Source organism: Hydra vulgaris, chromosome 03 (genome assembly GCF_038396675.1).
Source record: "Hydra vulgaris chromosome 03, alternate assembly HydraT2T_AEP".
Lineage (NCBI taxonomy): Eukaryota > Metazoa > Cnidaria > Hydrozoa > Anthoathecata > Hydridae > Hydra > Hydra vulgaris.
In genome coordinates this window covers 13743595-13756501 of record NC_088922.1, presented here as the reverse complement: position 1 = coordinate 13756501, position 12907 = coordinate 13743595, and the positions used below count along the sequence as shown (strand labels likewise).

The window sequence follows — 12907 nt, the reverse complement described above, 5'->3', positions numbered from 1 at the left end:
TACACTAGAACTTCTTTATCGTCAACAGAAGTATATTGCACGTCATATAAACTTTAAAGACCGTTTTTCTCATGCCATGCATTTTTTACTTAAAATGAATATCTTAATGTATATCAACTTAATATTTATAATATTCTTTGCTTTATGTATAAATGTAAAACTAACACTTCCTCTTATCCTTTTTATAATTTATACTCACATAAAAAAACAAACAAGTACTATCTTCGAAATGAAAACTTTATCCAACAACCTTTTTCGTATACAAATTTTGGTAGATCTTAATTCTAGGAGCTTTTTTGTGGAACAAAATAGTTTTGAAATATTTTGATTTTACTCAAGAGTGGAATTACAACACATTGAAAAGAAAACTCAAACAGATAATTTTATCTATTGATAACATAAGCTTATATTTTTAATTTTTATAAAGCAAAATTTTTAAAATTCAGTTCTTAGTATTTACATATATGAATGTTATATATCTTTTACGTTTATTTATTTTTACTTTCGACGCGAATATAAATATTTAACACAATAAATCTAACGATGTAGTTGAAAAACAAAGCGGTTCTCGACGACAAGACTTTAAGGTCTTTTACAAAATCCCGCGTTCTTCCTCTTACAAACTTAATTAATCTTTTAATCATTCTATTGTATTATTGAAATAATTGTAATTGTGAATCGACTAATATTGTAAAACATTTAAAGAAGAATAAACAAAAAAAATTAAAATAATATTAATAATGATAATAATAAGTTGTATGTGCTATGTTACAAATTAGTACCGAGAGAGCTACAAAGTATGCTATTACACAATTTGGCGACACCGACGAACCACTTAAAAAACTGCAACTTCAACATTGTTGGTTCTACAAAGCTTCTCACCCATGCAACATCCATGAGAAAATGCCACCATTCTTTGTGTCAAGTTGCGAGCGTGATCAGGCACGAGTGAGTCTTAGGTTGTTTTTACATTCTTTTGTCCATTGACCCAGTACCAGATAGAGAAATCTTTTATTTTTTAGGAAAAAACAACAATTCCGATAGCCAGAAAGATAATGGAGATACAAATTACAGTTTTTAAAGTTACCGATGTTTCCCTAGTGTCTATTCTAATGGCTCGTTCTGTGCATCTCAAAGAAGAATACACCAGTGTCAAGATGTTGCTAAGTACTATGAATTATGACAACTACAGATAGGAGGTCATCGAAGAATTCAAAATGAAGTCATTTCATATGGGTCTTTAAGACGGTCTTACAAAATTTCCTTGTTTCCCACAAAAAAACTTGGTCTACATTGATCAAATTTTTATGGGAAAAGGCAATGTGAGTTATTACCGCTGATAGAACTTTTAAAAGTGCAATCACTAACCATCAAGTTAGGCCGCATGAAACACTTTGTAACTTCTCTTGACGAAAAGTTAAGATTTTCTAGGTACCTTTATGTCATTTTAATGAAGCTGTTCAATGCTAAGGTTAAAGCTGGTATCTTTGTTGGAATGCAAATCAAAAAGACCATAGAATGTAACAAATTTGCAAACTTTCTGAACAGGAGTGACTGATTTCGGCTTAAAACAAGTTTGATGCAGTAGTTCAAATCTTTTTGGGTAATTGCAAAAACCGAAAACTATGTAGGATTGGTTTAAATTCTTATGAAGAGCTATGCTTAAATGTAATGCAGAATGTTACCCAAAGTATAAATTATTTTCTCAATAAAAAAATTATTTTCTCAAAGGCAAGCGCTTTTATCAAGATATATTAAGCTTTAAACGTCGTTGATAATAACTGTATAATAAAACGATAATAGAGGACTACATTTGGGGCTGCTTCGTGAAAGTGATTTATAGTACTCAAGCAAATCTAGAAAATTTATTCGTTTCTGAAACTTTTTAAGTGATTTTTTATGGTATTTGACTATGCAATATGCAATCTTATTTTTTACAAGACCATATGAATGCAACTTTGAAATTTGTCTTGCTCTGTTTCAATAAAAAAAATTTATTTGCTGTGGTCATAAAATCAAAGATTGTGCCTTATATCGTCGTTTTTACAAAGTCTTAAAGTAAATATGAGAGCAACAAGTTGATGAAATTTATTTCGTACTATTTTTAACTAGACTTATATTCATCAATAAATTTTAAATTTCATAGGAAAATATTTTAAACCCCTTCAATTTGGGTGCTACAACTTTTATATGGTCAAAATTTTTGAACGCTGAGAAATTATACTATGAAACTTAAAATTTCTCGATGATAATAAGTCTTGTTGAAAATTGTGCAAAAAATATTTCATCAACTTGTTGCACTCACGTTTGGCGCAGGTAGGGGGCTAAAATTTTGGGGCTTTTTGTTCCCAGGCTCCAACAACCGCAATTTTTTGCAAAGCATCTTTATTTGACATAAGTATAAACATACAAATATTTGGAGTTAGCTCCATGTCTGTAAGTTAAATATCTCAAAGACTACAAAATGCTGGATCCACCCCCTGATTGTATTTTTAAAAGAATATTAAAAGAAAAGAAGTTTTTTTAATGATATATTTTTAAATATATTTAATAAAAACGGGTAACCTTTTACCCGCTTCATAATTAAGTTGGTAAATTAAAATTATAATTAAAATTATTATAATTAAAATGATAAATTAAGTGATAAATTAAATCCAAAACGGTGTAAATTAAATCCAAAACGGTGTAAATTAAATCCAAAACGGTTCCCAGTGGGCACGGGACAAAAATAAGACGTCTTTTAAACGTGTTTTGAACGTTTTGGACGTCTTTTGAACGTTCAAAAGACGTCTTTTTCAGTTCCCGTGCCCACTGGGTTGTAGGCCTTCGCAAATTCGTTAACAATCTTACAAATCATCTTTAAACAAATGCACATAAAAAGTCACACAAATAGGTAGGAAAGGAAAAAAAAAGGAAAAAAGAACTTTGAATTAAAAAAAAAGAAAACTTAATAACCTTAAATAAAGATTAAAAAAAAAAAGAAGTTAAAAGAAAACAAAAAAAAGAAGGTGAAGAAAACAAATAAAGTAAAAATAAAAATTAAAAAGTAAAGAAAAGAAAAAAATAATAATTAAGTAAACTAAGAAAAAAGAAAGAAGAAAGAAGAAAAAGCAATAGTATTACTAGAAGATTGTTGTGAAATTTAAGAAGAATTTAGTTTGTTTATTTTATAATACGATTTTAATCTAATGTATTCTTATTTTATTCTTTTTTTTTCTATCTTTGTTATATTTATTTTTATTAATTTTTCTTTTTTATTTATTGTTTATTATTATATATACTTATTATTATTACTATTATTATTATCATTGTTATTATTATTGTTATTATTATTATTATTATTATTTATCTATTTAATTTGTTAACTTAGTTACTTTAGTTTTACTTATTAACTTATAATACTAAGCATAAACTTAATAATTTATTATTATATATTTTCACTTATTATAACTAGAAATTTTACTTATAATCATTAATAATTTATTATTATTTTAATATAATTTATTTTATACTTATAACTTATAATTTAACTAACTATAACTTATTTTTAATATATATTTACGTTATTCTTCCCTAACTTTATTGATAGTATTTTTTTAATTATTTAATTTAATTGTTAAATAAATATTATTTTTATTTAATTTTTTTATTACTTGAATTATATTTATATTATTAATAAATACTATTACTATTTTTAATATTTTTGGTTATATTGATGTTCATATTACTGTTTGTTTCCTTATTTCACTTCATTCAATCATTTCATTTTATAAACTGTACTACTAAAAATGTCTACTCACTGCAAAGATTGTTTCAAGAAAATCAATACAAACCATCACTACCTTTAATGTAATCAACTTGTTTCTCCGCGCAGCGGTCTTGTTCGTCAAGGTTCGTGTTTCGGAGTTATAGAGTTGAGAGAGGGTTATAACCACAATTAAGTAGCCTCCTCATCTGTAGTGGCCTTCTGGGCTTTGGGGAGGTGAATTAACAAAAAAAAAAAAAAAAAAAATCATTGCCTCAACCTTTTTCATAAAAAATGCTGTCGTCTGAATGATATGGACTTAGGATATTGAAAAACTCTAAAACATCTTGGTTCTGTATTTTATATAGGAAATATATTTTTTCATTTAGTTCTTTATCTGATAAGGAGCAAAAAATAAATGATTAAGTGTTTGCAAACAATAAATGATAAAGTGATTTATATTAATGAACTCTCAAACAACATATCATCTTTTCCAAACACCATAGAGTCTAATCTTTATAACGAACTTAATGACTTCATTTCCCCCCAACTTAATAACAACAATGACAATGACGTAAACCTCGAAGAAAACACTATTAATTTTAATATATGGACATAGAATGTTTTAACTCAGCTAACATCGACAAAAATAATTTTTCTCTTTTTAAATTAAATATCGCTTCTCTTATTAAAAATTTTTACGAATTAAACTCACTTTTATCTCTTATTAACCATGAATTAAGTATTTTTGGCATAACTGAAACTAAACTAAAAAATGACATCCTACCAACCATCCCATTTCTTTCATTGCCAACAAGAATCAAGAATCACTTCAAAACTCTAATTGATAACATATTTTTTAATGCAGCTTCTACAAATATTTTTGCCGGTAATTTTACATCTTCGGTATCAAATCTTTTGCCCCAATTTTTAATACATCCATTTTATAGAAACAAAAATATTCCTCGTAAAGGCTGCATTTTTCGTTGGAATTAAAAAAAAAATTTTTTTGAGGTATTAGAGTAAACTAGGGTAAGAGTAAACGAAAAAAAAAGTGAACGGTTTAGCAATTTTGTCCCTTTTGCATTTAATAAAAGCTAAAACAAAAAATCTTTAAAAAAGCGAGGCACCATTTTGTTGAGAATTTTGTGCTCTATCTAAAGGTGTAAAAATTATTTTTTTAAAAATTTAATTTTGCCATAGCAAACCTCAAAATTCTCACCCTCGTAAAAAAGAAAAGTTTTTTTTCTAAAAAATTAACTTCAAAACTCCCAAAACAAAAATTAAATTTTACTAAACAAAAAAAGGCTCTTTTTAGAAAACTTTATAACGATCAAGATTCTCTTTTCTAAATTGAATTTGGTAGTTCCGGAAAAAAGTTATGAGCAAAAAACCAATATAAATGCTTTCGAGGGAAGAGTAAGCATGCTACTTGCCTACACTTATTCATTAAGAGGAGTCCAGTTAAACTAATCAATAGTTATTATTTATTTAAAACATAAATAAATATGACAGCCTTTGGTATTTATCTAAAAAATATTAAAACAAAATGACTCGAACTTACGTTCGTAAAACGTAAACAACTTAACTGAAGTGCAATTGCAGCTTGCAGTAGAACAAATCAAATAAGGCAAAATATCACTCAGTAAAGCGTCAGAGACATACAATATACCAAAGACAACTCTTCACAAGCCTGTGCACAACAAAGTCCAATCACATGGTAGAGGTACAACTACCGTGCTAAGTACAGCATTTGAATTTGTTCTTGTTTCAGTACATATCAGTTTAGCCGATTGGGTTTTCGGCAGAACATTCGCAGATGTCATTGCAATAGTTGGGGGATATTTAGTATCTACAAATCAAACTCACCTGTTTTCTCCAAATGGTATACCAGGACGAGAATGGTATCGAGGTTTCACGAAACGATGGAATCATAAATTAGGCGTCAGAGTAGCAGGCAATATTTCGTCTCTCAGAGCTTCCTCTTGTACCGAAGAAAAAATATCAAATTATTTCAATACATTTCAAGAACAATTTCTTGAAGCAAATATCAACAATAACACTGCGTGCAATTTGTGGAAGTTTGACGAAATCGGATTTTCAGGCGATCAAGGTAAACAACATATAATTTTTAGGCTCGGTGCTAAACGTCCTTTAAAATTGGTTGGGAACAACAACAAAAATAATTATACAGTCGGTAATTGTGTCAACGCTACCGGTACCATTCTGCCACTATTCGTAGTTTACAAATCAATATCACGTCTGTACAAAGACTGGTGTGTAAGAGGACCACCAAACGCCGTATTTACAACATCCAAGTCAGGATAGAAGAAAAAGAATTTATTCAATGACTAACTAAAGTATTCACACCGGCGATCAAATTAATTCCAGGTAATTAGTTTGGTCCACTTAAATGAGTAGTTTAATCAATTAATCAACTAATCTAATATTTTTTTAAATTACAGGTATTCACATTTTAGTCTTGGACGGACATGTCACATATGTTACTTACGATGTTGCACGTATTTGCATTGACAATAACATCAGGCTGATATATTTACCGGCTCGTTCGTCCCACATACTTCAACCGTTAGACGTAGGTGTGTATTGTCACGTTAAACGAGTTTTGCGCAAGTTACTTACAAAATTTTGTGCAGCTAAAAACTTCAACTTTTGATCAATCAAAATTACAAATTGCTCAAACATTTTAAGTACCATCTTAACCTACTTCATCATCTTCATCCGAGCCTGCTTCATCATCCTCAACTGAAAAAACATCAACCTCAGCATCAAACTCCAACGATTCGCTAACTTCAAAGTTTAACAACAACACCAGTGACTCCTGCTCAAACGTATCAAATGTTGCAACACTTCACAGAAAGACTTGAAGGCAATTTGAAAAATGTTTAACAGCGCCACCATATTGACACGCAAAAAAAAAGCCCAAAAGAGTCAGCATTCCGAGAGTTGAAGACCATTGTCTAAGTACAGCTGAGGTGTTTGAGAAACTAAGGCAAAAAGACGAGGCCAAAAAGTCAAAGTAATTAAAGAAACGCAAAATTCACTTCAGTGAAGCTTCTGATGAAACTCAGCCAGTACAACGTTCAAAAAAACCGAGACAAGACAAAGACATCAAAAGATGCAAAAAGTGTCGCAGAGTTTGGGAAGAAGCATTGCTAACTTAAAACAAAATGTGATACTAATGTGAAGCTTTTGACTGCAAGTCTTGGGTTTGTCGATTGTGTTTACCCAAAAAATACAAAATTGGTGGAGTTTTTTTGCATTAAAAAAAATGCCGCGAACCTGCTTCAGCCGATGAACTCTTTTTTTTAATTAATAAATAGTTTTTTCTTATAATTTGATTAAAATAGTTTTTTGTAAACTTAACTTCTAATAAGATTAGTTTTCATTTTATTTTTAATTAATTTTGCTTGATTTTCTTCATACTCTTATTTAGTTTTAACTTTCTTAATATCTTAAAAAATTGTAATTAAAAATTAACTAGTTTACTTTTCCCAATTATAAGGGGAAAAGTAAACGTTTTTTATCTTTATAAAAATCGATTTTTTTAAAGATTTTCGAAATATTTTTATCTAATTTTTATATATGTATATATTTTTATATATTTCATATATTTTTTATTTTTATATATTTTCGCGTCACGGTAAGGAAGAAGGCGTGAACTTTCTGGTTAAATGCACTTCCGCGGTGCTCTGTGACAAGACCGCTCTGTGACTAAAATAAAAAAAAATTAAAAAAAAATAAAAATATATTTATATAATGTAAAAAATTCTCTTTAAAACAAAACAAAAAATAAACATTAAATATTTCTTTAAAAAAAATATTTGAATCTGAAGCTAAACCGTTTACTCTTACCCCAGTTTACAGTTACTCTATGTAGTGATTTCTCAAAAATGAGCTGGACTAATGTAATCAATGCCGACGAAGGTAATACTAATAATTCATTTGAAGAGTTTTTCACAAGTTTCAATTCTCTTTTAGATAAACATGCACCATTAAAAAAAGTCAGCAATCGCTGCTTATCAAGGGGTCTCAAACCTTGGATAACACAAGGAATCTTGATTTCAATTAAAATACAAAATAAAATATTTTTTATTTCGTATATATATATATATATATATATATATATATATATATATATATATATATATATATATATATATATATATATATATATATATATATATATATATATATATATATATATATACGTTAATATGTATAGGTTTTAAGAAATTTTATTTCATTTCGAATTTTGAATACAAAATAAAATAAAATTTCTTAACACAAAGAATCATAATAACAAACTTAATCTAGAAAAATCTTATAGAAACTTACTTACTAAAAAACGTATAGAAACTTACTTACTACACTCACCCGTCGTAGTAAAAAAAACCATTTTTCTAAGTTCTTCTCTGATAATGCCAAAAACTTAAAATCAACATGGGATGGTATTAGGAATCTTTTAAACATTAGTTCGAGAGCTAACTCATATCCTTCCTGCTTATCTTCCAGCAACTCCATGATATATGACCCCATTAAAATTTTGGAAGTTTTAATTCATTCTTTGTTTTAGTTCCGGAAGGATTACAGAAAAAACATTCACTCATCCAATACTGACTTTAGTAAATATTTTAAAAATCCAAATCTTAAATCAATATTCATAAAAACTACAGACAAAAACGAAGTATTATCTCTTATTCATTCTCTTAATAACAGCAAAGCTCCGGGACCTAACAGCACTCCAATACCTATTTTTAAAGCTCTTGCAAATGATATCTCTTTTGTACTTTCTGAACTATTTAATCTGTCATTCATCACCGATGTACCTCCTGATACCTGAAAAACTGCTTCTGTTATCCCAATTTATAAAAAAGACTCAAAACTTGAATGTAATAACTACAGACCGATTTCATTATTATCAAATGTAAGCAAACTTTTAGAAAAACTTATGTATTCTTGTATTATCAACTTTTTGAATAATTCTGCTTGTTTTCATATTCGACAGTTTGGGTTTCGCTCAAATCACTACATTTCTCATGCTCTTATTGGCATTACTGAAATGATTCGTGGAGCAATTAACAGTGGTTCTTTTTCTTGTGGTGTATTTATAGACCTTCTAAAAGCTTTTATTACGGTTGATCACAACATTCTAATAAAAAAGTTAAACTACTTCGGAATACGTGGTATTGCTAATCATTGATTTTCTTCATATATTAGGGATCGCACTCAGTTTGTTTCAATTAATGGATTTGAATCCACACATAGAGTTGTTAAATATGGCGTTCCACAAGGTTCCGTTCTTGGATCGTTATTGTTTTTATTATATATAAATGATTTATCTTGTTCATTAAGAAATACATTATTATGCTGATGATACCAATCTTTTATATATCAACAAATCACTTACGACTCTTTGTAAAAAAGATAATCAAGATCTTCATCGCTTATGTAACTGGTTAAATAGTAATCGTATTTCATTGAATGTCAATAAAACTGAATACAATATTTTTAATTCCCCTCAAAAATATATTGATAATATTAAAATTAAAATTAACGGAAAAAAACTTTTTTATATAAAATATATATAATCTTGGAGTATATCTTGATGAAACCTATCTTGGTATAATCAACTGTATTATCTTAAAAAAAAAATTACACGAGCTACCAGTATACTTTCTCTAATTCGTTACTATGTTCCTATCCAAATTCTTTGAATGATTTATTCTTTTTTATTCTCTTCTCACCTTTGCTATTGCTGTATTGCTAGGAGGCAAAAAAGTAACACTTTACTTAGTGGCATTGCTAGTTTACAATGCGCATCAATTAGAATAAAAACGATTTCACCAATAAGATCTAATCAAAAAAAAATTTTCCAAACAAAAAATCCTAAAAAAATTCCATGATCTTGTAAAGTTTTACAATTGTCTTTTTGTGTTTGACTTACTCCAAAAGAAACTACCAAAATATTTTTTAAATTTCTTTATTAAAACAAATGAAATTTATAATCATCACACCAGGAACACAGAAAATAGTAAGCTACACTCTTCTTTTTTCAATACAATTAAATATGGAAGTTTTCCATAAAACAACAATGTATTTCCCAATGGAACCAGTGTACTCCTGCATAAATAAAAAAGATTAAAAAAAAACATCCCCTTGTTACGGATTATTTACTGCTCAACAGAATTCAATTTAAAAATATATTGTTGGAGTGTATTTCTTTATAATTTCTTCCTGTACTTAAGTTGCCTTTGATATATATATATATATATATATATATATATATATATATATTTCTTTAACAAATAAGTGGTTTGATTTTTGCTTTATTTATTATTTATCTATATTATATATATTTATTATTGAGTTATTATTGCTACATTTTATGTTATTGTTATATTTAATTGTTATCTATGATATGTACATACAATTTATATTGTATTATAAATTATTCTTCATATTATTGATACTTTATTATCATTATTTTGTATTATTATAATTATTACATATTTCATTATTACTTGTTTTACAATCTTTTCTTTTTTTTCTCTCTTATTTATATTCTTAAATGTTTTTAGGTGTCACTCCATTGACTAGTTTGTAACTATATGAGTGACACCTAACCAAATTCTATTCATAACGATGAACATCTATCTTACAATTTTTATACAACTTCCGCCCAGGAAAAGAGTTTCATAAAAATTCTATAACCTTTTGAAAAATATGATCAATATTTTTTTTTTCATAGAAGCTCTAATAATTTATTTAGAAATTGCTATTAATCAAAGTCTATAAATAGTTATACAGCTTTTTCTATATAAATAAAATTTATATAGAAAAAGCTGTAGCAATTTTTATAGTAATTGTTAGAGTTTCTATAGAAATTCTGTTAGAATTTCTTATACACGTTATATTGTGAACTGAAAATGTAAATCTAACTTTATGTTCTACAGAATTGTTTTGCATTTATAATTTAGACTTTAAAGAACTTGTTTGCCTTCTATCTATATCGACTCATGGAACAGTTGAGGAAAAACTACGATGGGTTTTTACGGTCTATGATATAAATAATGATGGTAAACTCTCGCTTAATGAAATAGGGAGCATCGTTCGAAGCATGCAATCTTTAAATCCAAACGAAAAAAAAATGAGCGATAAGGAAATAAAAGATATGTTTTCTCGTTGTGACAAAAACAATGACGGTACCATCACTGTTGATGAATTTGTTCACGCTTCAAAATCAACACCAGCTTTCTTGAAGTTAATAACAGACAATATTAATTCTGCAACTAGTTAAAAATTTTAGGAATAAATATTTGCATTCGCTTCGGAAATTTTTCCTTTATTTTTGGATGTACGTATAACAGATAAACATAGGCAATTTTTTTTTTGGTTTGTTTATAATAATTATTGCTAACATAAATTTAATTGTATCAAATAATTTTTTTCTGCCCAAGGAAATAAATTTACTGAATAATTATTTATCTCATTTATTGTATTCTAAAATATTCTTAGTAACATATAATAACACCCTTAGTAACATATAATAACATTCTTAGTAACATATAATAACACTCTAAGTAACATATATTAATACTCTAAGCAACATATAATAACATTCTTAGTAACATATAATAACATTCTTAGTAACATTTAATAACACTCTTAGTAACATATAATAACACTCTTAGTAACATGTAATAACACTCTTAGTAACATATAACATTCTTAGTAACATATAATAACACTCTTAGTAACATATAATAATACTCTTAGTAACATGTAATAACACTCTTAGTTACATATAATAACACTCTATTAGTAACATTTATTTAATTTAAAAACTTTCAATTGTAAGTAAGTGGCTAAAAACACATAAGATTTTTGTAAATAAATATTTCAAGAACCTATTAATAACACAGATCGTCGCATGAGAATTATAGGGTTCTATCTGCATTTTTTTATGTTGTGAGAACTTAACATTCGATATTTGATTTTAAAATGTTTTAATGCTATTACTCTTTATAGTTATAAATTACAAGTCATTTATGTTATTATGGTTTCATTATTAAAAATATATTATTATTCATAATATTTTTAAAGTTGTTTGTTTTTATTATTAATTATTAATTAAAACTTTAATTGTTAGATTCTTTTAACATAAAAAAATGCAGATAGAACCCTATAATTCTCATGCGACGAGATGTCACTATATACAGCCGAAAATATGATTTTTCATGGCAGGTTTATAACTTCAAAAAATCTTCTAAAGTTTTAGAATTGTATATATAAAAGACCATCATTTTTTTCTTTCCTTTATATTTTAAAGTTAAGTTTGTGTCTCGACTTCAGATCATAGAGAATGCCTAATATTTAAATACATTGTGTTTAATATACAGTCAGGGCAAAACCATTTAGAAGAGTCATTAGAAAATAGGATATAAATATGTTTATTAACTAGATATCACTTTAAGTGAATCAAAAGGAAGCAACCGTCATATTGGATAGCTCATTAATTGATTGATTGATTGATTGTTGTTGTTGTTATTGTTTTTGTTGTTGTTGTTTTTTTGTAATTGTTGTTTTCAATGGTGATTGATTATCAGGATTTAAAAGGTAAAACCGTAGATATAATAAAAATAAAGAAAATCAAATAGATAAACCATGATAAAAGATAAAACAGTCAAAACTTTTAACTATTACTTTTATATAACTATTCACCTCTTAATGATAATTTTGTCACAACTTCAAAGAAAATGACAAGATAAAAACTTATGTAAAAGTCAATGCAAAAAAGTCAATGTAATAAAATTATAAAAATGAAGAACATTTAAAAAAATGAAGAACACTTTAAGTGAACAAATAATATTAAGAACTACTTAAAACTTAATTTCAAACAAAGTTAGTTTCATAAAACTTTGTAAAAAAAGTAAACATTAAATCATTAATTAAGTTATAAAGAAATCTACAATATATTTTCTCAGCAAGACCGGTCTTATTAAATATCTTAATAAATACATGGGTTTTTATCTACTTTTTCCAAACTTTGAATTTCATTCAAAAGAACATTTGCCAATTGCCTATAAGGCTTTTAGTGATAAACTAAAACCATAATATGCACCCATTGTACAAATAATG

At 27.1% G+C, this 12907-nt stretch overlaps 1 protein-coding gene across 1 annotated transcript in view; it reads left to right on the top strand.

The window, feature by feature from the left end:
- Window positions 1–11253, top strand: part of LOC101236305 (neurocalcin) — a 28305-nt gene extending 17052 nt beyond the window's left edge. Inside the window, exon 2 of the mRNA XM_065792397.1 lies at window positions 10747–11253. Within this exon, the coding sequence (XP_065648469.1) occupies window positions 10747–11066 (320 nt within the window). The 3' untranslated portion in view covers window positions 11067–11253. The remainder of the gene's footprint in view (window positions 1–10746) is intronic.
- Window positions 11254–12907: the final 1654 nt, after the last annotated feature.